This window comes from Purpureocillium lilacinum (assembly GCF_023168085.1).
Source record: "Purpureocillium lilacinum CBS 284.36 DNA, scaffold_5, whole genome shotgun sequence".
Classification (NCBI taxonomy): Eukaryota; Fungi; Ascomycota; class Sordariomycetes; order Hypocreales; family Ophiocordycipitaceae; genus Purpureocillium; species Purpureocillium lilacinum.
In genome coordinates, this window is record NW_027072115.1 from 1,708,177 (window position 1) to 1,731,510 (window position 23,334).

General features: G+C 61.0%; 7 protein-coding genes across 7 annotated transcripts; 4 read left to right on the top strand and 3 right to left on the bottom strand.

Moving 5' to 3' along the window:
* Positions 1-6,458: 6,458 nt before the first annotated feature.
* On the top strand, positions 6,459-7,460 carry PLICBS_007111 (uncharacterized protein; the record flags this gene model as incomplete). The annotated part of the gene is made up of 1 exon (XM_018320512.2): positions 6,459-7,460. One exon carries the CDS (start codon positions 6,459-6,461, stop codon positions 7,458-7,460), a length of 1,002 nt encoding a protein of 333 aa, XP_018180409.1.
* A 1,952-nt stretch (positions 7,461-9,412) lies between these two features.
* Positions 9,413-10,398, top strand: PLICBS_007112 (uncharacterized protein; the record flags this gene model as incomplete). Its single annotated transcript, XM_018320513.2, has 2 exons — positions 9,413-9,698; positions 9,866-10,398. The coding sequence occupies 2 exons, from the start codon at positions 9,413-9,415 to the stop codon at positions 10,396-10,398; spliced, it is 819 nt and encodes a 272-aa protein (XP_018180410.2).
* A 262-nt stretch (positions 10,399-10,660) lies between these two features.
* PLICBS_007113 (mitochondrial import inner membrane translocase subunit tim54) lies at positions 10,661-11,959 on the bottom strand (the record flags this gene model as incomplete). Its single annotated transcript, XM_018320514.1, has 1 exon — positions 10,661-11,959. The coding sequence occupies one exon, from the start codon at positions 11,957-11,959 to the stop codon at positions 10,661-10,663; it is 1,299 nt and encodes a 432-aa protein (XP_018180411.1).
* Positions 11,960-14,504: 2,545 nt separating this feature from the next.
* PLICBS_007114 (serine/threonine-protein kinase) lies at positions 14,505-16,630 on the top strand (the record flags this gene model as incomplete). Its single annotated transcript, XM_018320515.1, has 4 exons — positions 14,505-15,175; positions 15,244-15,744; positions 15,798-16,271; positions 16,327-16,630. The coding sequence occupies 4 exons, from the start codon at positions 14,505-14,507 to the stop codon at positions 16,628-16,630; spliced, it is 1,950 nt and encodes a 649-aa protein (XP_018180412.1).
* A 676-nt stretch (positions 16,631-17,306) lies between these two features.
* PLICBS_007115 (uncharacterized protein) lies at positions 17,307-18,041 on the bottom strand (the record flags this gene model as incomplete). The annotated part of the gene is made up of 1 exon (XM_018320516.1): positions 17,307-18,041. The coding sequence occupies one exon, from the start codon at positions 18,039-18,041 to the stop codon at positions 17,307-17,309; it is 735 nt and encodes a 244-aa protein (XP_018180413.1).
* Positions 18,042-18,826: 785 nt separating this feature from the next.
* On the bottom strand, positions 18,827-20,728 carry PLICBS_007116 (uncharacterized protein; the record flags this gene model as incomplete). The annotated part of the gene is made up of 1 exon (XM_018320517.1): positions 18,827-20,728. The coding sequence occupies one exon, from the start codon at positions 20,726-20,728 to the stop codon at positions 18,827-18,829; it is 1,902 nt and encodes a 633-aa protein (XP_018180414.1).
* Positions 20,729-21,232: 504 nt separating this feature from the next.
* Positions 21,233-22,950, top strand: PLICBS_007117 (uncharacterized protein; the record flags this gene model as incomplete). Its single annotated transcript, XM_018320518.1, has 2 exons — positions 21,233-21,260; positions 21,317-22,950. 2 exons carry the CDS (start codon positions 21,233-21,235, stop codon positions 22,948-22,950), a joined length of 1,662 nt encoding a protein of 553 aa, XP_018180415.1.
* Positions 22,951-23,334: the final 384 nt, after the last annotated feature.

A 23,334-nucleotide genomic window follows, 5' to 3' on the forward strand; every position in this document is an offset into this window, starting at 1 on the left:
CGGGCGCCGCAAGAGACTCGTCAGTCGAGAGGCCCGCAGTTGCGATCCCGATCAAGCCGACTGCAGCAGCCACGATGCCATCAGGTAGCACGGCAGCCTGGCGGCGGCGTCACCAATCACGCCTGGCAGATCGCCTCGATGTCGACTCACACGTCGAGTGGCGAGGACCCCAAGCCTGCTTTGCGACAAGAAAGTCCCCGTGTTCAGTCAGTGCCAGGCATCAGCCCCAACCAGATGTCAGGGAGCTCCGTGAGGTGGGAAGCCACCGCGCGTCTCTTGACTCCTTTCGAGCTCAGTCAGAGACTCCAACCGTACGCGGTCCGCCAAGCGCAGCGACATGCACGAAAAGGTGCAACGGACCTTGCCGCTCAGGCGCACCCAAGTCTTGTTCGTGGCTGGCAGTGACAACCCAGGCACACGCATGCATGGGCCATTGTCGTGACCGGTTTGCCCTCGGCAATGTCCCCGCGAGGTCCTCTGCACAAGTCTCGACCACCCCCACAAGACAATGCTTGTCCGCGTGGGCACAGAGGAACCGGTCAGGCAAGCATCAGGGACCAGGCCAGGCTAGTCAGAGGGGGAAGGGGTCGACAAGATGGATGACGCCCTGCGCCTGGCTCCAGATCAAAGGGGGTCCAAAGGCAGGCGGTCAGCGCCATCAGCCAGCTGGGGGTCGTCCTCGCGATCGGCCAACGACATGCGCAACCAAGTGAGGTGGCGGCCGTGAGACACACAACTCTTCGTCATGGTCGCCGTCCGCCTGCCATCCATCGAGGTATCCGCGTGCAAAGTGCGGACGACCGGACAGTACCCCGAGTACAATTTACATGCCGCAGACTCGCACAGAATTGCGCTTGACTTGCGAGACAACATGACCGGACCAGCAGGTGTCGAGCGTGGCATCGTGGCTGGCCCATGACTTACTTGCCTTGGCAATGGAGCGGAGGATTGTCGCCCCAGCAGCGAGGGCCAACAGGGTCCTGCAAGCTGCTCCAGACTGAACCCTGTCTGCGATCGCCCCTTTCGCTGCCTTGGACGCACTGAAGACTCGTCGCCTGCCCACGCCAGGGCAGCCAGGACCCTGAAATTTTAGGCAAAGGACGCGCCTGGCATCCTGGCAAGCAGGCGGACACCCGGTGTTCGTCAACAACAGGCGGACCCCCCTGGCTGTTCGTCAACCCCCGGCCGAAAGTTCCCGCTGGCCGTGGCGGCGCGGGATGCCTGGGGCGCGCCGTGGCCTCGTTTATCGATAGCAGCGCACGGTGCCAGCAGTCATGTTCGTGTCAAACGGCGTCGGTACGAGATTCCGAGCTCGTCTTCACGGGCCTGGATGCAACCTGGCTTCGCACGGCGCGCGGGCGAGAGGAATTTTCGAGTTCGAGATCGAGCTCGAGCGACATGGCGCCGGCAAACACGAGAATCCGGCCCGCCACCCCTCCAAAGCCTGCTCCTCTCGGTCGATGCCGCGGAAAACATGGTGCCGCTCAATGGCGTGGCCCGGGCCCCGGGGCTGCTCGCGGGCTTGCCAATACTGCACCGTCAATTGGTCGTGGTGGCTACGGATAGCTGCCCAACTCTCCATGCCGGGTTGCCTCGGCGCCAATGGGCACATTCTCGATGTCTTCTTCCATCCTCTGTCCCGGTGTCGGTCCGCTGTGGCGGTCTTCCGCCCACAGCACATGGCCATACGGCCACGGCCTTTCCGCCGAAGGCGCGCTGTGGCCCCGTGCGGCAAGTGGCAAGTCGATCTCGTTCCGGGTGCCTTGTGAGTTGCGTCTGGCCTGGCCATGCAAGGTCCATGACGGGCTGCCAGGCTGGTGGCGCCGAGAGCCCGTCCAGTGTACGAATGTACGGGCACGGCGTGGTTGGCAACAATACATGCTTGGAGGCTCGTTTCATCCAGGTGCGCAGTCTTCACTTGAAGATCAAAATGCCAGTGGACAGGCGCTCTGAGACAATCAACCTCGGACACGAGGGACAGCGCCGCGAAGGTCCCCAATTTCCCGTCCGCCCCGGCACGCTGGTTAGTCCTGCGGTGGGAGATTCGTTCGGTTCCACAACAACAACGAACCTGGCGACGGCATGGGAGCCCGGCAAGGGACCCAAGGGCCCTCATGTGCCTCGCTTCTCAAACCCGGAAGGTCGACAGGAGCCGGAGCTGAAACTCGACCGTGAAGGCACATCTTGTGCTCCGTTGTGGCTTGAAATGAAGAAGCCGTCCGCCCCCCGGGGTCGGTCGGTCAACTGGTTCGGCAGCGTGTGCATGAATGGCCCACAACCCCAGCTCGTGGTCTTGTGAGAGATTGTGACGATATTACTCAAATGGAAATGCAAACCCTCACGTACGCCAAACATGGGGGGTCTCCTTGAGTAGCGCGGCCAGACAGAGAGCCGAGCCGGGGCAGTCAGGGAGCGGTCGGCGGCGCTACGGCATGGATGCGAGTGTTGTGCGCCGGACACGATCTCGCAGTGGACCTGAGGCATTTCTCTCCGCCTGCTCCGGAGCATGTAGGAGGCAGGAGACGGAGGTGCAGCGCCGTTGCAGTGCAGCACGTTTGTTCGCGCGTCGTGCAGCTCGACAGTTCGCGAGGTTCATTTACATGGTCACCTGGATCGTGATGCGTCCGCCCCCAGCCCCGGCCCGGGACAGCGCGCCTGGAGCCACGTCAATGTGTCCGGCCCGGCCCTGTGACGAACCGCTGGTGCGCAGGAATGCTGACTCTGTTGCGCTCCTCGCCATCTTTGATGGTGAGGCTGCTGATTCGACGCATCATGCGCCCGGCCTGCCGCGCTCAGTCAGACGCGGCAGCGTCGTCCCTGGGCGGTGGCCGTTCCTGAGTCCTGACTGATGCACCCTTGCCTCGTCGCTGGCCGATGCCATGAAGGTGGTCTCCTGGGCCGGGGAGGGCGCCTCGCTATGGGGCGGAGGGTCTCTCGTGCCAACACCGCCACGCACCATCATTTGCCTGCGAGTAGTACTGTACTGTACTCGTACATCAACGCGAGAACATACAGTACACCCTTCGTAATGAGCTTCCGGTCGACGCTGGGCGCGCTAGGTTGAAGGGGGAAGCAGACGCTGCTCGAACGGACGTGTGTGCGTCAGGTGCAGCGAACGCAGCCAGCTCGGCCGCTTGGGACCGTGAAGTGGCACCTGGCGAAGGACACCGCCGCGAATGGCAGTCCAGCAGAGCTGCAGGACGCCGGCTGCAGTAGTTGGTGCTCTTGGCCTCGATAGCGAATGAGCACGGCCTTCGGAGAAGTGGGTGCGGTCGCATGTCGCCCCAAAGCACGAGGTTTACCTCCGCAGCTTCTCCGCCTGGCAGCAACCTGCAGACTTTTTTCTTCCAAGCGGTCGTTCGAGAACATGGCGAGCGGGTGGTGCTGCCCCAGTGAGGATCCCGTCGGACCCTTCCACTGCCGGGCTGATTGGTGTCCGGCAAGATTGGCTTGGGTGGGCTGGCGGGCGGGCTGGCTGGCTGACTCTCGGACAAGCGCGTGTCTCCGTCATTGATTGATTCAAGTGCAGAGCCACGGTGCCGACACTCGTTCACGGCCCTTTTGCCACACCCTGCGTTTGCGTCACATCAGGCGACTGCGCGGCGTTGCTGCTGCTTTGGCTTTTTGCGTTATCTGGTCTTGGTGGGCAGTGGGAACTCATTCCGCCGACCACATCGAATCGTCGTGGCCGTCGTCGTCGTCGTCGTAATGCGGAACAATCTGTTTGCCTGTGGCCCGAGTCCCTCGTACGGAGTAATACGTGGTGCTGTATCGGAGCCATTGCAGAGCCCCCTGCCTCCTGGGACAACGATGGACACGCCAGGCCAGACACCGTCAGCCGTTGCCTGGCCCGGGTCGTTTGATTGAGAGTGATGACCGTGTGATCGTGCCGGGCCGTTCATCATCCAGCGTTTCTATTTTGGCACACTCGATGGAGTCCGGACTTCTGATTGTCTCGATGGTCCGTCAGCAACGGGACCCGACGACCCGTTGAAGTTTGAGCGCGTTGGTTCTCCGTCTGTGAAGCGGCCTGCCCGGTGCTGGGGCTGGGACGTCGGGCTGCTGGTGGCATGAGGCGACAAAAAGGGAAGGCGCAGGCACACCGTCAGCGAGGCGGGGAGGGTGACCGTGCATTCTGTCCAGGAGACACGGCGGTGCTCGCTGGGCAGCAGACGAGCTGCGAGCGAGCTGCTGGTGCGACCATGAATTCAACGGGTGACGGGGCGGAATGGCTGCCAACAAGGCGGTGGCGAGCGCTCCACACACCCGACCTCTTTTCCCCCAATCCTGCCGGCCGCCCGGGCTCATTCCCAGTTGCAGGTCAGGGCCATGTCCGGTGACGCAGACGAGTGCGCCCAGGCAGGTGCACTGCAGTGCCCAGCCGCGCGCCGGTGCCAGCCCGGTGGGGAGGCGACCTCCAGGGCTCCATGCCTCAATGGAGCCCTGGAGGCATTTGACGGGGGGCTTGGGAGGCCAGCAGGAGACAGACACCATGCCCGGACACCCAGGGGTCTGGCCAGGGCTTGCTGGGCCCTGCCCACGCAACCTGCGCAGCCAGCCCAGCCGAGCGGTGCACCACCTGGGGGGCACTGTGGGTGTGGCTCCACAGCACAGGCAGGCCGCACAGGCTGCACAGGCTGCACAGCATGCACAGCACAGGAGGAGGCCGGCGGGCAGGACCGTCCAATGGCGGCTGCCCTGGCGCACCATGACTTATGACCTGCCCGAGTCACCCCGTCACCCCGTCACCCCGTCACCATCATCGCCCCCGTCACCCTGCCCACCCCCCCTTCGTCCGTCCGTCCCTCAGGAACGAACGCCCGTACCGGGGTACTTGGCCCGCGGCGTTTACGGGGTACGTATCCAAGCACATGAGGCATTACCCCCGGCCGCAGCCAATGGCCGCCCGCCTCGCCTCGCCTCAAGCGGGGGCCTCGCTCCTCCTTTTCAGCCTCCCCCCATTTGCGCCAAATACCTGTCCGTACCGTTGTACGGGCCCGGTACCTGCAACGCCTGCTGCCCAGATGGTGCGGTCACCCAGGCGCACCCGCCAGAGCGCCTGAAGGATGGGGCCCAGAGCCACCCGAGCCAAACACAAGCCCAGGAGGGGACCGGGGAAAGAAAAAAAAAAAGAAAAATCGTCTCAGGTACCTGTCGGCGCCGTGGCCCACCCCTACTGCAGCGCTGTACCCGTACCCGTACCCGTGCCCGTCCAAGCCGTACCTGCCACGGTGGTGCCCTGCCCTGTTGTTGTCCACTGACACACCCGGCTGTGCCGCCCGTAGCCTTCATCATCCTCGCCATCCCATCCTCCCCATTTTACTGATGCTTCCACGAATGCACCCCGGTCGCCTCGCTCCTCTTCCCAGTCTCCTCCCCAACCCTCTCCTCTCTTTTCCTTTCTCCCGTCGTCCTCTTCACTCCTCCACGACAACCGAATCCGCCGACTCCTTCGACAACTTCAGTCACGAACTTGCCATCGTTCGCTGACGTCTCGGATTCCGGTCCCTCGCGCGAGGCTTCCGCCCCCCGCCCGCCCGCCGTTTAGCGATTTGTCGGCACCCCCCCGTTGTGCCTCCTTCCCTCGCCGAACGTGCAGCGTTGTGGTTATCAACGACGCTCAGTCGCGCGATACCACGCTCTCGGGCTCGACTCCCTTCTCGCTGGGCGACCCTTCTTCCCTCGAGGTAAGCTTTAGTTCAACACGAGCCGTGTCTTGTTTCCTACGTTCGGCACACGCCCGACCGACCGACAACGATGCTACGATCGCCGTCTTGCCCAGCATGTCTTGTCGCGGATCTGTTGGAGACTGTTTTGGAGCTGTCAGCGCGTCGGCTCCGCCACAGAACCCCAACTCGATCATGGCATAGACATGCTGCCTGCTGCAGGCACATGGCTCGTTGAAAGGATGTGCGGGTGCGCTGTCCTGCTTGGCTTTGGCGTGGACATGACCCATCCGCACAATGACCATGCTTTGGCCAGCCGAAGGCAACACGGACCCCTCGTGACATTCATGTGGCGATGCTGTTCATCCTGCGTGCACAGTATACTAACAGCGGCTACAGTGTGCCTCTCCTCCGTCCCGTCCTCGGGCTTCGAAATCGCTTTTCTACCAGTTCACTCTGGTTGTTTCTGCACGATTCGAATATAGCGGTGCCCTACTCGCTTCACCCGCACCTCTCGTTTCCGCCTCGGTCCTGGGCCATCACCGAACATTTGACAGTCTACGGCAGCATTCCATTTGCACGACAGTCTGAGCTTCAGCGGTAAATGGCTCGACGCTCCGAGTAAAGGTCCTACCGATTCTTCCCTTCTCTCACGTTTCCTCCTCTGTGGCCCCGAGACAGCGCCATCAGTGCCGTGTGATTCACCCACGCCACTGAGTCTCTTGCGCCAAGAGATTCCCCTCCGACAAAGATCGAGACCCGATCTTCGTCGGATTCCACAACACCGTCATCATGCCGGGTGGAGTCTGTGCCGTCCTCGACTATGAGGTCGACATGATGGCTGAATACGTTGCGGAGATGGCTACGCGAGTGGTCACTCCGGAGGCGGCTATTTCTACGCCCTTTCGCAAGTTTGTCTCCCAGATCCTCACCTCGACGAGACTTCCGAGCACCACGATCCTCCTTGGCATGAACTATCTCGCCAAGCGGATCAACGCGATGAAGGAGCAGGGGCCGTACAAGGCTTCGGAGGGTCAGGTCTGGCGCTACCTCACGGTCTCGCTTCTCCTGGGCAGCAAGTTCCTTGATGACAACACGTTCCAGAATCGCTCCTGGTCCGAGGTCAGCGGCATTGCCGTGTCGGAGCTCAACTCCCTCGAGTTCGACTGGGTTCAGGCCATGAGCTGGAGGCTCTACGTCAACCTGGATCTCAGCAAGGATTATCAGGCGTGGCTTGAGAACTGGAGAGACTGGCAGCAGATGAAGAAGCGCCAGGCGGTGCAGGCAAGTCGGGAGAGGCTTGCCTCTCTGGTCCCCGCTATCGACACGGAGCTTGCGAGATATCACAACAACCGCCAGTCTCCCCACTCTCGCTACATCCAGGAGCAAGTTGCCGAGTACGAGCGCTACCAGGCCATCAAGGCTCAACAGCGACCCTACCGGGCACGGGATGCCGCCTGGGCGCACAACCCTTGGAGCGCGCCTCTGACCCCTCCAGACTCTGGTTATGGTACTCCGGACTACGGCATGTCCGCTACTTCCAGCAATGCTCGGTACAACGAGTGGTTCGCTCAGGCTACGGCCCAGTACACGAACCGGTACCCGCAGCCGCCCGCTCACAATGCGTTTTACCCCAACCGGCAGACCCCGTACCCTGGGCATTACGCCTACAACCAGGGCATGTGGGAGCAACACAGTCTCGCTGAATGCAACTGCCAGACCTGCATGACCCCGATGAAGCAACAGGCGCCATACTTCATGGCCCATGGCTATGGACAGCCCGTTGTGGGGTGAAGCCCGGGCCGGCAATGCGTTCGGAGATCTTTCCGTCGTCAACAAACGAGCGAAACTTACATCTGCCTTCCGAAGACACATAAACTGGAGCCAGGCATTTGACTTTTAATGGCCACGAATTTCTTCACTTTTACAGGAACGACTTTTTACTTTCTGATACCCCGGCACGAGAAAAGAATGTTGACGCGACGAGCTGCTGGCTCGTAGCTTATTCAGAGTCTGTCGTCAATCATGTAGCGGCGGTTGCGTCTGACCGGAGTCACAAAAAGTTTGCCACGGGCCGACATTGACTCGACGTCTGCATCGCACCCTATACGATGCCTCTCATGATGGAGCGACAGCCTTCCACTGGTACACGTTCTTAATGGCACATCTGGCGTTTTTGGTTTCCCCCAACATTCTGGGATCTTCGCGATAGACCTTGGTTTTACTCTTCTTTTTTTTTCACGACTACTCCCGCCCGGTTTGCGACCACGGTGCATATGAAGCTTGGTGTCGCCGCTGAATCACCAGCCTGCCGATTTCGGCAGATGGTTCGGGAGCGGGCTTGTGACGCACTCAAAGCGTCACACGGCCGTGATGTTTGGGTTTCTTTTGTTTCCTCCATCGAATCGATTCAAGATGCACCAACGTCAACTGCGACACAGGTGCCCAGCCGAATCATTGGGCGCCGAACATGGCCGGAGTGAGTTTGCGCTGGTCACGACGATACGCATCATGATGCGATTCAGCATCAAAAAAGTTCAGGGACAGTACATATTGCATTGCGATAATGCAGGTGGACGCGAACGTCTACCGAGGAAAATGGGGTTTGATGAGACGGTTTTTCATGCATTGCGTTCAGCGGGAAAACGGGGTCTGGGCACGTTGTGTTTTCTTTCTTCACCCATGGCACTGCATTTGGGGGCTTGTGTTCTCTTGGGCCGTCAGCCGGTCGTTTTTCGCCAACCAAGTCAGATGGACTGTTTCGGCTTCAGCCTGCTTGGCGCTCTTTGGCAGTTTCTCGACGAGATTCTTCACGTCTGGTTTTCCACGGACTGGCATTCGGTAGAAATGCACGGATCTGCGATTTGGCGGCTTGTTGCGCGTCTGTCCTGGTTTTATTGTCCCGTTTCTGTTGGCGCCGGTGCCCGCTCACCTGACGTTCCTCGTCACGGCGACGGGTTCGTTTTCCTGAGGGCAGCGGGTGCGATGGCATCTGTTGTGGGGAACACGCTATCTCGAGTCCTTCGCTCAGCGGCATACGCATTCGGCTTTCAAGGCTGGCCTGCTTCGTTAAACCCTGCTTGGGTCTGCGGCAGGTTGCGGACGCATGGATATAAAGCATTCAGAGACGTCATTGTTCGAAACGCCGTGGAAATCGGCAGAGGCGGGGGGAGTGTGGGACGGGAATGGAGCTGGCACACATCAAATCCGCCACAGCTTACCTGGCACTGCTAGCTGCAATTCCCATGATACAAAAGAATAAATGAAAATATACTTGTCGATAAATCAGTCTTGCTCCTCTTGGTGCCAAGTGCATGTGTCCAGACTTGGGTTGTGATGTTTTGACGAAGGGAGGGTGGCGGCAATGACGGGTGATTGTCGGCTATTCTTGGCCTGCGGGTTGTGCTGAGTCCTGCCCCGACATTAGCAACGTACAAGCGGACTGCTTAAGTTAACTTCGTGTTGGTGAACGACGAACTCGCATTCAGGTGGCACTCAACTGTCTGCCGCAGATGCTCGACCATCGAGCCGCAACAGCCTAAAAGCCCATTGCCCCTCTTTTACTATACTACCATTGGCAATCGAGCCGTGAAGCAAAATTATCTTCGCAAAGACATCACGGCACCGTGGGCTGTTGCAAGCTAGCTCATCGCATCATCTTACAGCGCGACCGAGGACTTACGCCAACGGAGCTGAGGTGAGAAGGGGGGAACACCCCTTGGCGGCGTGACAGCCAGCCAGGAAGAATGTCCAGCCATTTCGTCTCCGGGGGCAAGATAGGTCCCACCGGAGAGCCGTACAAAGACGACAGCGGCAAGGCGTCACCCCAGGACGGGGGACAGAAACAACAACAGCAAGGGGACGGACAGCAGCAACAGCAACAACCATCAGCACAGCGCCTCGCCAAGAACATCGAGTGGGAAGCAGTGCAGAAGGAGCTGGACGCGGAGAGGAAGCGCAGGGAGGAGGCCCGGCACAAGGCCGCGTCCGGGGAGGAGAAGTCGCTGTACGACATTTTGCAGGCGAACAAAGGTTTGGCCTCCCCCCTTTGCTACCCCCCTCCCTTCCTTTCCGCGACTTGAGAGAGCAGACAGCGCCACAATAGGCGAGAGCCTCACGCTGGGCGTTGTAATCGATATCTAGTTCGGTATGGGTTTTTTGGCTAACGGGCGAGGGGTTTTACCCCCATGGACGCACAGCCGCCAAGCAAGCCGCCTTCGAGGAGGCCAACCGGCTCAAGAACCAGTTCCGGGCCCTCGACGACGACGAGGTCCAGTTCCTGGACGAGGTGCGGGCGCGGCAGCGGCGCGAGGAGGAGGCGGTGCGGCGCGAGACGGAGGAGGGGCTGCGGGCGTTTCGCGAGCGCGAGCGCGAGCAGCAGCTGCTGCTGTCGGCGACGACGGCCGCTGATGTGGGCGGCGGCGGCGGGGATGCGGCCGTCGAGGAGGAATGGGCCGCTACGGGGGGACGGAAGAGGAAGAGGGCGGGGAGGGAGAGGGAAAGGGAGGGGGGGTTGAAGGGCGTGAGGAGGAGGACGAGTGAGGGCGCGGCGGCGACGGCGACGACGGCGCGAGAGGGGCCGCCGGCTGGGGTGGTTGAGCGTGACAAGGGCGGCGAGACGCAGAAGGGGGCGGCGCTGGCGGCAAAGGAGCCTGCGAAGGAACCCGCCAAGGAACCCGCGAAGAAGGCTTCGGTGCTGGTGGACTATGGCTCGGACGACAGCGACGAGTAACTACCCCCCTGCCTTGCCTTCACACGTCGAACAAGCACGAGTAGCACCAAACAGATACACCTAATGAGGTCACAGCTTGTGCGACGATGAGATTGCATGCTTGATTAGAGTAGATGGATTGACGTGACCGCCTCTATGATGCCAACAGGATGCTTTTCCGTGCCTCTCCACTGGTATACAAAACGCCCCCCGTGATGGGACATATGATATGGTACATGATACAGTCGACTGATGCATAAGGTAGCAGGACCTAACGCAGCCTTCAGTCGTCGTCCAGGTTGCCCAGGTTGGGCCCCTTGGGCTTGCCCTCAAAGGAGCTGGCGCCCCATCGCCAGAGGCTCCGCAGGCTGCCCTTGACCCAGCCCTCAATCTCCTCCTCGGGGACGACAATTTTGGCGGCCCGCGCCTCATCCTCGGGCTGGATCTCGAAGCGGCGCATGCGCTCCCTGATGCGCTGGTCCAGCACAATGGGCGACGTCCAGATCTTCTCCTTGGGCGGCTCCGCAGGCTTCCCGTCGTCTTCGGCGGCGGGCGCCTCGTCCTTCCACGTGCTTTTGGGCCAGTCGCTCTCCTCGCGCTCGAGGAGGAGCTGCTGCTCGAACTGGCCGTCGGCCTCGCGGTACTCGCGCGCGGCGGCGAAGCACACGGCGGCGACGTCGCGGCCGATGCTGTCGGCGAGCTTGCGGCGGTTGAGGAAGCGACCGAGGCGGACAAAGGTGTGCCTGAAGCCCAGGCGGTGTGGGAAGGCTATGGGGGTAGAGGGCGAGAACTCGAAGGGGATGTGCACGGGGAGGGTTGCGGAGGTGTAGTCGTCTGTGGTGTTGTATGGAAGCGGCTGCGGCGGCCGCGATGGCTTCTCGTCCTTCTTCTCTTCCTCCTTCTTCTCCGTCGTAGCTTCATCAGAGCTGGCGTCGTCCGAGGTCGCGGGCTTCGTCTCGGCGACCGGCGGCTCGGGTTGGGGCGGCGCATCCAAGGGACCTAGCCAGCCCTCGTGCAGGCCGCGGATGTACTCCTTCCATGTGTGTCGCCCGATGACAATGTCGCCCTTGACACCCTCGTACTCGGGGACGCCCATTCGTTTCCTCAGGTCGGTGACCATGCTCTCTTCCGTCTTGGCGAGCTCCGCGTCGGGCCGCTCTTCGGCCATCCTCGACCGGCGGATCTTCTCCGCGACGGCGGCCCTGACATCGCCCTGCTGACGGCCCTGGACAAACTCCCAGTCCAGACCCGAGGCGGACAGCACGGGCTTGACGTACTCGATGAAGTGGTCCTGCGCGATGCGGAGGCCGTCACCGGGGGGCGCCTCGAGGTATATGGTGAGCTTGCGCGGGAGCTGGCTGGCCTGGCCGATGGGTTCGCGGGAGAGCGGCTCGACGGCAAGGCGCCACTTAGCCGTGGCGCGCTTCTTCTCGCGCTTGTCGTAGATGATGGCGGTGGTGAAGGCGCCGGTGACGGCCCAGAAGATCATCCAGTTGCGCGACGGCAGCTTGCGCGGGAGGTTGGGCAGACCCAGCATGCGCAGCGCCGGCGAGCCGGGCTTGGCTTCGGTGTTGACGTACATCATGCGGCGGCGGGACCGGTCGCTGCCGCGTGCAGAGTCGGGGAGAGAGGAGGGCGGGGGATTGAAAAGGGAGAATGTGAAGAATGTCCCCAGGCGTGGCCGCGGCGTCGTCCACGGGCTCGGTGGATGTCGGCTTTGGGAGGGAAAAAAATGGGCGCGATAAGGTGGCCCAGCGTCGCCGATAAGATGGGCGGGCCGGAGTGGAAAATTACCACTCCGATGGAAGCGGCTCCGTTTGCTTCGGGGCTGCAGCTGCACGAGTTACACTGCTAGAATTTACAAGACGGGGACCTACACTGCCCCAGTCCGCCCACGGCTCTCGGTCTTCACTCTTGTGGTAACGGCCGCTAAAAGGGCACCTTTCTCTCTGGCGGTATATTGACGCGAGTACCAAAGTCACAATAGTTCTTTAGTCTTCTCATCAATTACAAGTTCTGAGACCCGTGGATCATGAAGAAGAAATGTCTTTTACCCGCCAAGGGCTGTTGGGAGACTTGGCTTCCTTCTACGCGGCTTCGGGAAGGCCTGCCGGCATGACCAAGCTCCGTAGTGCCGTTCGACACGTTGCATCGCAGCATCCTGCAGGTAGCTGCCGACTTAATGAACGCCTCGTGTTCGTCTACTAGGAGCAGCGTGGCAGGACTGAACAGGGCCTGACCCTGATACACAGAGCACATGGTCACAAAGGCATACATATAGACAACGGATGAAGGACCCCGCAGAGGCGGTCGCACGAGGTGGGCGCCAGGACGTGCAGGCGGAAGATAGGGTTGCCTGACAGACGGGGACAAGTGTGGGACGCGGGGAAAGCCAATGCGCCGCTCGCAGGTTGTTCGCAAAGGCGTAAAGCATATGATTCTGCCGGAACCTGTCTGGGAACGACGGTGCCCACAGATCGTCAAGTTCCGACTGGAGGACCAGATGTGACAAGGCGGTGTTGCTCGGCATGGAGTACTGGTTTCCGAAGGCAGTGATACCATCCGTAACTGAAGTCGGAGAGACCCTGACTCGCGCGTGCCGATATCTACGCTCCCTTGACTCGGCTTCAGGGAGCGGCAGCATCATAACAAACACGGTTGATGACCGCGAGAGCGAGAGCGAGAGGTCCAAGTTCCCCCGACGCAAATCTCAAGCCCAGGAACGCGAGTCCAAGCGGGGAGCGCCCGCCCCGTCTTTGGCGGCTGGCTGGCTGGCCCCTACGCCGCGGCAAGTGGACTGTTCCGCCGTTGGGTTTCGTCGAGCCTGTGTTGGTCGCACAAGTCGAGGCCCGGCCGGCCGGGGAAGCCCGGGGGCGCATGCCGGTGAGGGAGAGCCCGTGGCCCGTGGGCTCGAGGAATGTGGCATTGAGTCGACGAACGTGTGTGAGAAGACGAGGAAACGATCGAGCTTGACTGGGCGCGGTAAACAAAAGCCAGGTACATAATAGTGCAGCCAACAAACGGTGGTGGTTGCACGGCGGACATCTTGAAACATGAGCCCGTGAGAGACAACCTGGGAAGCTCGCGGGAGTGGACCGGGACGGACCCTCCACCTCCCTCCCTGGCCGACGGGAGGTGAGCCAAGACGAGCGTCACCCCCTGAAGGCACCTCCCCTCCATCCCGCTGGGTTCCAGCCCTCCCACCTGCTGGAACCCTGCCCTGGGCTGCCCTGGGCTGCCCTGGCGGGACGCTGCACGGGAGCGTGAGCCCTCACCGCCAGCTCGGCGCCTTCGCCAACAGCCGCTAACGCTCCCGCTACCGCTGCCCGCCTGACCACCGACAGGCGGTGCCCACTGCTGGGCCAAACACCACCTCAGCGCCGTCCCGGACGGGTAGCCACCGCACCCTCACCAAACTCAGGTGGCAGCCCTGCTGGTGCCACCGAAGCAGCTCCAGGGCTCCACCTCGCCAGACGGGCACCTCACCTCGCCTCCCGTCCCTCTCTGCCACCTTCCTGCAATGGCAGGCTGCCCGCTGTGCCCGTCCCCCGTTAAGCTGCTGGCAGCCCCCTATCCCTCCTGTCGTCCCCACCCCACCTGGCGACGCTCCCGCCGCTTGGCCGCAGCCGCCCCCCTCCCCTCAGGTCAAGGAGAACTCCCCCCACAGAGCCCAGCCTGTGCTGAGGAATGAAAGCCGCTCGGGCTGCCCCTCAACGTTGCTCCTCCTCCACCGTCCCAGCTCGCACCACCTCGTTCTGGCATCAAAGTCCAATCCTTCCCGCAGGGCCCCAGGTCAAGACGCGACAGGTGGAACGAAACCTTGCCCGCCCATTGTCTCGCTTTCCAGAGCCGCACCTCGTTCGTTTCGGATCGCCTTGCCGGAGTCTTGACCCAGGCCACCCGGGCCCTCACCTACGAAACCTCCCCCGACCCTGTCCCATCCCTGAGAGCCTCTTCTCCTCTTGGCCCTCCTCGACGCGCGACGACATTGACTGCTTTCGCCGCATCGCCAGCTTCCCTGAAAGGCGTGACCGGGACCGACAGACTTGCCACAGCACCACTGCTCGCCCGACGTTCTCGCCCAATTCTCGCATTGCATCTCGTGCTCGGCCGAGCCGGACGGAACCATGGACGCCAACAACAATCGCCTGCATCTCAACTTCGGGAACAATGACCGCCTCCCCGTAAACGACCGGGCATACCCGACGACGCCCTCAACCTTTCCCCAGCCCGTCTTCCCGAACCAGGCGGGGCAACAGCAGCAGCAACATCATCAACAGCAGAACCACCCACAAGGTGGCATGCAGGCGCATCAACAGGCCTACGGTGGCTACGCACCCCAGGGGTACTTCCCCCAGGCGCAGACCGGCTATGCTGCCCCGTATCCCGCCCAGGCCGTCACCAACGACTACGCCCACGCCCAGAATGGCGTCTACCAGGCACGATCCAATACTCCCGGTACCAATGACCCGAACGTCGGCCTAGCCCATCAGTTTTCCCATCAGAATTTGGGCGGCGGCGCAGCCAGAGGCGCCCAATATGCTCCTCGTGGCCCCCCGTCTGGCCAGCGTCCGAGGACTGCGGGCGGAAGCGCACAGCCGGGCCCGTACGGCGCCTACGTGAATGCGCCGCCCATGCCCACGCAGAGCCAGCCCCCAGCGGAGATCTTCCAGTCTGCTCCGGAGCGGAACCCCGACAAGTACGGCACAAATGCCAACAGCAACCAGAAGAAGTGCTCGCAGCTGGCCACGGACTTCTTCAAGGACAGCGTCAAGCGTGCCCGTGAGCGCAACCAGAGGTATAGAACCCCCGTCCGCGCGCTACTATGAGAGACCCTTCGTCCATACTTACGCAGACTCGGAACAGACAAAGCGAACTGGAGCTGAAGCTTCAAGATCCGGGCCAGAACCCCGCTCGCAAAGAGCAGCTCTGGTCCACGGCAGGCCGAAAAGAGGGCCAATACCTCCGCTTCCTCCGCACCAAGGACAAGCCCGAGAACTACACCACGGTCAAGATCATCGGCAAGGGTGCCTTTGGAGAGGTGAAGTTGGTTCAGAAGAAGGGCGACGGCAAGGTCTACGCCATGAAGTCTCTCATCAAGACGGAAATGTTCAGAAAGGATCAGCTTGCTCACGTCCGGTCAGAGCGTGACATCCTCGCCGAATCCGACAGTCCCTGGGTCGTCAAGCTCTACACCACCTTTCAAGACTCGTATTTCCTGTACATGCTCATGGAGTTTTTGCCTGGTGGCGACTTGATGACAATGCTCATCAAGTACGAAATCTTCTCCGAGGACATTACGCGGTTCTACATTGCGGAAATCGTGTTGGCCATCGAGGCCGTTCACAAGCTCGGCTTCATTCACCGGTACGTGCAACCTTGATGTGCGCCGCAAACCAACTGCGACTAACAAGCAGCAGCGACATCAAACCCGACAACATCCTGCTCGACCGAGGCGGTCATGTCAAGTTGACAGACTTCGGCTTGTCTACTGGCTTCCACAGACTTCATGACAACAACTACTACCAGCAGCTTCTGCAGGGCAAGTCGAACCGCCCTCGCGACCGCAACTCTGTTGCCATTGACCAGATCAACTTGACCGTCAGCAACCGATCGCAAATCAACGACTGGCGGCGGTCGCGCAGACTCATGGCGTACTCGACTGTCGGCACCCCCGATTACATTGCGCCCGAGATCTTCACTGGCCACGGCTACTCGTTCGACTGCGACTGGTGGTCTCTGGGCACAATCATGTTTGAGTGTCTTGTGGGCTGGCCGCCGTTTTGCGCCGAGGACAGCCACGACACGTACCGCAAGATTGTCAACTGGAGGCAGACGCTGTACTTCCCCGACGACATCACGCTGGGTGTCGAGGCTGAGAACTTGATCCGGAGGTCAGTGCCCACTCCCTGTCTAACCCGTCATGATGTATTGCTCACAAGCCACTAGCATGGTCTGCAATACCGAGAACCGTCTTGGCCGTGGTGGCGCACACGAGATCAAGAACCACCCCTTCTTCCGTGGCGTCGACTTTGACAGTCTGCGCCGCATCCGTGCTCCATTCGAGCCGCGGCTGACGTCCAACATCGACACGACGTACTTCCCCACAGACGAGATCGATCAGACAGACAACGCGACGGTGCTCAAGGCCCAGGCCATGCAGAACAACCGCGGCCAGCCTGAGGAGTCGCCGGAGATGAGCTTGCCCTTCATCGGCTACACGTTCAAGCGATTTGATAACAACTTTCGGTAAGCGGAGGCTGAAGGAATTCTGGGCGCCACCCAGGGCGGCTGTGCATTCTCGAGGACTTGGCCAGCTGGGCTGCGGCCGTGGGTGTTTTCATGGACGAAGAGGGGGATTTGCATCAGCATATGCGTGAAAAGACGTAGAGTGTTACGACTCGTCATACACATTTCGTTGTCAGCCAGTTACAAGATCAAGATGGGTGTTAGGGCACGTTAGGGCACTCGGGCGAATGTAGATGCTCAGCGAACAATCCCCGACGGGACATGTCGTGTGGTATGTAGCTAGCTAGGGGCTGCCAGGCGCAGCCAAAGCCGTTATGCGGTGCCAGATATGCCAAACTCGCCGAGAAGAAGCACGGTTGCAGTCCACCAGCACCAAGCTGACCCTATGCTCACAGCGCCGGCTGGAATCTGCCGAGACGAGCGAGTGATGTTGCAAACCAATGACTCCAAACGCCTAACCCAATGTACTGATGATGGTCCGTCAGTAAGTGCCCCGGAGCCTAAGTGTTGGGCTGTGCCCTTACTGTTCCTTTGGTGAACCAGTCTTGAAACAAGGCGCGTAAGCGCCAGCCTAACCGCGGGCCGTGTTTATCATAGCCCCAAAAGATATGAGAACGAGCAACGGCTGCGCCACTTCGACACCGGTATTGGTATGTGGTTTCCTTCTCAGGCGCCCTCGCTCACTTCCTTCCCGACAAGCCGGGCGCGGCGTTGAAGCGCTCCTCGCGCTCCGTCATAAACATGACCTGGATCCAAAACTCCTTGGCGTCGGGGTCCCAGAAGGAGAACTGGCGGTCCTCGCGCTTGTCGAGCTCGCGCGAGGGGATCTTGAAGCCGACGGTCTCGTAGGGGTCGGCGGCGACGACGAGGTACTGGAAGTTCTTGTCGGGGTCCTCGACGCGCTGGGTGAAGGCGTTCATGACCTGCCACTTGGGGGCGGCGTCGGGCGGCGCGTCCGGGTACTGCAGCTGGAAGAGCAGGCCCTGCTGGAGGGAGAGCGGGTCGCGGATCTTGGTGATCTTGTAGCCGGGGCGGCCGATCTTGACGACGTTGCGGCGGGCGAGCCCCGCGGCGACGCCGACGGGCAGGCCCGTGGCCGGGTCCACGCCTCCCGCCTGGCCGCCGGCGCTGGCGCTGCCCTGCTTCTGCTCGCGGGCGGCGCGGCGGGCGAGGTTGGTCTGGTGCTTCTTGCCCTGCGTGTGGGCGAGGTAGGAGCCGTCGTTCTGGTGCACCGTCAGGCAGAGGCGGCACTCGAAGGAGCCGACGTGGTTCTTGAAGAAGTAGGGGTCCTTGTCGAGGTCGATGGTCTCGAGGGCGAGCTTGCGCAGGCGCTCGCGCCGGTCGGCGTTTGTGGCCGAGTGCGACGCGACGCCGCCGCCGCCGAACTTGGAGCCCGCGCGGTTCTGGTAGTCCATCTTGTCTTTTCCCTTCCTTTGGCTGCTGCGGGATCGTGTGTCGGGAACGAACGGAGGTTCGGTTTTACGAGCGCGCGTGCGCGCGTGTGGACGAGACGAGACGGTCCGAGGAGAGAAGCCGGCTGTGTGAAATGGCTTGACGGCGCGGCGACCTGTTGCTATTCCAAGGACGTTGTTCTGGTTTCCTCTGGTTTGTTCCTTTGTGTTCGGTAGGAGCGGCCTGCGCGATATATGGAGCTGGGAAACGGTGAGGCTGGCAGGGCGGGTGATGGCACGGCGAGAGGGATGCGTGGTTGATGTCGCGCGACGTCTGGGCAAAAGTTGGCGGGACCCGACTAGTCGGGGCGAACTGCGTGCCAAGGTGTGCAAGGCTGCTCACCGCGGTGAGACACCGGTGGAAACCTGGAGAAAAGTGGCGACTTGTGGTCTGCTCGGCCAACCACGCTGCGTTGTCACCTGCCTGACTTTACCTTTGAACATCCTCTGAGAACCTGACGAGTCGCGACTTAGAAAACTGCTGGCAATTCTTTCTATGCATGTTCATGGACAAATCCAGAAACGAGGTGCCCTGCTGTGGCTTTTCGCAAGCAAAGTTTCTCCTCTTCCGGGTAAAGCCAGCAACCCCCTGCAAAGAATCATGAGATGTCGTGAGCTCGTCATTTACACCACAGCAATCAATAGACACCGGCAACTGCAACAAGATACTTTTCTGGTGGTTTCGCTGCCCCACGATCTCGCTAAAGGGATTGATAGCTTCTCTCAAACTGTCTCGGATGCACCTCACGCTATATCAAAGGAAACTCCATGCTCTCCTTGCCATCGAGAAAGGCTTCCCACGACTCCTCATCCTCCAAACCCTGGACATAGCAGGACCCCAGAAACCGGAACCCCGTCTCCTCCGCGCGCAGAGCTACTGGCCCAGGCCCGCCGGGAAACAGAGCTATCAGAATCTCGTGGCCCGAGTACAGCTCCATGCCACCCTCGAACATGCCAAACTGGCCATCCCGAAGGCGAAACGGGACCATGTCGTTCATGTCCCACCATCTAAAGCCCGCCCATGCGTCTATCTCAGACTCCACCGTGTCCTCATCTCCGTCGTGAGGGCCCCCGCGCCCGAGCAGGACTTCGTAACAATGCTGCTGTGAGACGGGACTGCGGTACCCTGGCCACTCTGTGTGAAAGAGCGTCGTCCTGAATGCTTCGATTGCGTCCCGCTGATAAGCCCACTTGGCACGCCACGACGGGGTGTGGACAATCTCGGGCGTCCACAGCGTCGTCATCTCGCCGAGCGCCGCCTGGAACTCATCCTCCCTGCCCTTGGCACGAAGCGGTGGCAGATGCACCACCTCATTCTCCCACATGGTAAGCAGCTGGCTGAGTGCCTTGCGACGTTCTTTGCCTCCGGAATCCTTTGGGTAGTAGGGAGGCGGTGTCCCGATGCCGCTCAGACCACCCACGATCGAGCCCTTGACGTAAAGGATGCTGTGGTCCTCGTTGAATCGAAAGTCGGCCAGGGCCGGCTGCCGGGGTTCTTGCGCCTCCCCTTCTTTCCAGATGTGCGGCGGCATGAAGAATCCGCGCGTCACCGTCGAATACGCCTTCCACGTCGGTACCCACGACGGCTTTCCGGGATACTCTGAGGAGTCAAAGTTGACGCGATCGCCAAAGAGGATATCCAGGGACTTGCGCGACTCTATCATAAACACTGCGAGTTCTTTGAAAATGGCAGTGGCGCTCTTCTCGTACTCGATGGGAAGGGAGACGACCACGTCAGGGGCGCATATCATGCCGAGGATGCCGTATAGGCGGTCTCGCTCGTCTGAACAGCGAAACTTTCCCTTGAGCGCAACGAGCACGCGTAGGAGCCGCCGGGCCAACTCGTCTTCGGCCAGACCCTTGTCGGTCTTCCAGAACTGATGAAACGTCCAGCAATTCACCAAGGCATCGTAGTTCTCGAGGGCACCCTTCATGGCCACGGCGCCATTGGCTGTAAAGCCCAGTGATGCTGCCAGTGAGTTCATGTGGGCGCCGTATAGATGTAGCCACGGGATGGACCACTTCCCGCATATGAGCGTAGGGTTGTCCGTCACTGCTGTCTCCTGAACGACCCACAGGCGTCCGAACCAGGCCCGTTTCAGGAGATCCAGGAATGAGGGCGACCAGCGTATCCAGGGATTGTCGCCTACAAGATGCGCTACGCTCTTTCCCTGTGCAATGTTTGAAATGACCTCAAAGACTTCTGAAATGGGCATGGGCGGAGGGCCGTGCTGATGGATCAAGGGATCGTGCTCCTCCCCCAGCCAAACCAGGACCTGTGTGGACTGCTTGAAAATGGTGGCGATGGCGCGGACCTGGCGTTCTTTCTCACGAACATCTTGCTGGTTGATGCAGATGGCATCGATCCAGAGCGACCGCTTGGCATCTGGCCGTCGCATATAGCGCAGAGCGCACGCCAGGTTGGCCGTGACGTGTAGCCTGCGTCCGTCGATGGCAATGGGAGTGGTGTTGTGTACGTCTCCCCACGTATAAGACAGTGCTTCGTAAGATGGCCCTGAATCCAGCTCGGCGGCGAAGATGCCGCATTCAATGGCATCGTCAAACTCGCCCGGCAGGAGCTCGACCACGCGAATGGAGCCGCCGTCCTCGGGGAGAGGGGTGTAAGTGAATGGCTCAGGCGGCGCGCTCATGATGAGTGGCACTGTGGCACAACGGGCTTCAATGACAAGAGACTTGAGAGACACAACAATCACAGTGAAGCGCACTTCATCGCGCTGTAGATTCCAGTCCTACTTATGAAGCCTGGACGTTCCTACCTGGCTCTACCTTGTACGCAGCCCCCTGATATAAGAGCCGCTCGCTGTCAACGGCGCATTAGCGCTGAGGCAGTGAGCGGGGTTTGGCCGGTTTAGTAGGCAGGCAGTGAGTCTGTATCTGGCGTCTTGCGCCCCTGTTGAAAATACAATGCGCTTTCCTAGTGGGGCGCTTACCTGGCCTGGATAAAGACTGCCCGGGCCGGAGTGCGAGCAACACTCCAAATCTGCACACCGCCTAGGTGGTGGGGAAAACGGCCTGCCGGGCAGAATCTGCATCCCACTTAATTTTTTTTGCTTGGTGCCGCCCCCGTCCTCAACCCCGTCGCAGCCCTCACGACGGCCATCGAGTGAACGTTTTCAACTCGACCACACATCACAATGGCCGGCTCAATCAACAAACCAAAGAGTGAGGACTACGCTCAGTACCGTCGGCAAGACCTCCCGCGCTAACTCATCTCCCAGAGCCCACGTCCAAGCGCGGCACCTCCCGCCTTCGGCACAAGATCGAAAAGAAGTCCGCCGCCAAGCAGCGCAAGCAGCGCAAGCTCGCGAAGCAGAACCCAGAATGGCGCACCAAGCTCAAGAAGGACCCCGGCATCCCGAATCTGTTCCCCTACAAGGAGAAGCTGCTCGAGGAGATGGAGGAGAAGCGCATGCGCAGGGCCGCCGAACTCCAGAAGAAGCGGGAGATGGCCAAGGCTGCCAAGACGGGCACCTCGCAACAGCAGGACGACGAGGATGTCATGGCCGACGCTGACGCCGCCGAGGCCGACCAATTGATCGACGGAGACGACGATGACGACATGGACGAGGATATTGACGAGTCCAACCCGATGGCTGCCCTGCTCGCCAGCGCGAGGGCCGCCGCCGCGCAGTACGACCGCGACCTTGCCGACAGCGATGGCATGGACGAGGACGACGAGAGCGACGATTCAGAGGATGGCGGTGTTAACGAAGTGTCGGTCGGTCAGGCATCGTCGCGCAAGACGTACGACAAGGTCTTCAAGCAGGTCATCGAGCAGGCAGACGTGGTCCTCTACGTCCTTGACGCGCGCGACCCTGAAGGCACCCGTTCCCGCGAGGTTGAGCGTAGCATCATGGCCGCCGCCGCCGGTGGCAAGCGCCTCATCCTGGTCCTCAACAAGGTCGATCTGATCCCCCCCAAGGTCCTGCGCGACTGGCTCATCTACCTGCGCCGCTACTTCCCCACCCTGCCTCTGCGGGCCTCAGGCGGCGCCCCCAACGCCCACACCTTCAACCACCGAGACCTCACGCAGCAGAGCACCTCGGCGACCCTCTTCAAGGCCCTCAAGAGCTTTGCCGCCAGCCGCCAGCTCAAGCGCGCCGTGTCCGTCGGCGTCATCGGCTACCCCAACGTCGGCAAGAGTTCCGTCATCAACGCACTCCTGGGTCGCATGAGCGGCAAGGGAAGCAGCTCCTCCAAGGCCTGCCCTGCCGGCGCCGAGGCGGGCGTCACGACCAGTATCCGCGCCGTCAAGATCGACAGCAAGCTGACTCTCCTCGACTCCCCCGGTGTCGTCTTCCCGTCGTCCTCGTCCACCCAGTCTGGCGGCCTCGTGTCCCTCAAGAACGCCACCGAGGCCCACGCCCACCTCATCCTGCTCAACGCCGTGCCGCCCAAGCAGATAGACGACCCCGTCCCCGCCGTCACCCTCCTCCTCCGCCGCCTCTCCACCACCCCCGAGCTTATCCAGAAGCTCACCGACGTCTACGACATCCCCGCCCTGCTCCCCAACCGCGCCGACGGCGACCTCACCACCGACTTCCTCGTCCAGGTCGCGCGCAAGCGAGGCCGCCTCGGCCGCGGCGGCGTCCCCAACATCAACGCCGCCGCCATGACCGTCGTCACCGACTGGCGCGACGGCCGCATCCAGGGCTGGGTCGAGCCGCCCACCCTGCCCGTAGAGTCTGCCGGCGCCTCCACCGCCGCCAAGTCGGCCATCAAGAACGCCGGCGAGGACGCCGTCGCGCCCGACCAGAAGGAGATTGTCACCGAGTGGGCCGCCGAGTTTAAGCTTGAGGGCCTGTGGGGAGACGGCGGCAGCGCCGACGACGTCGATGTCATGGAGCAATAGAGTATAGGGATAGGGCAAACAAGTCGGGGATATACGGGATCGTTGATGAAATGCTTGCATCATCTTTGTTCACAGATTGTTTGGCGTTTACGGCTGGGCGGGACTAGACCATAATTACATGGTGTCAATTTCTATGGCATATTCGCATCTTGCTCTCGTCTGTCTGTTCGTGTTGCTGTCTGCATATACGTCGTGGCACACCATCACGTTGCCCAAGTCCTTTGTTGCGAAAATCGTGGGCAACGCTTGCGCAACGTATCAGGTTCTCTCATGTGCCAAGATAATGCGACTTGAACTGCTCCCATCATGAATTTCATCTATTCTGTCCTATTGATAACCCCCAATCTATTGACTGTATGCGCCTAGAGATGCCCATTACCCAAG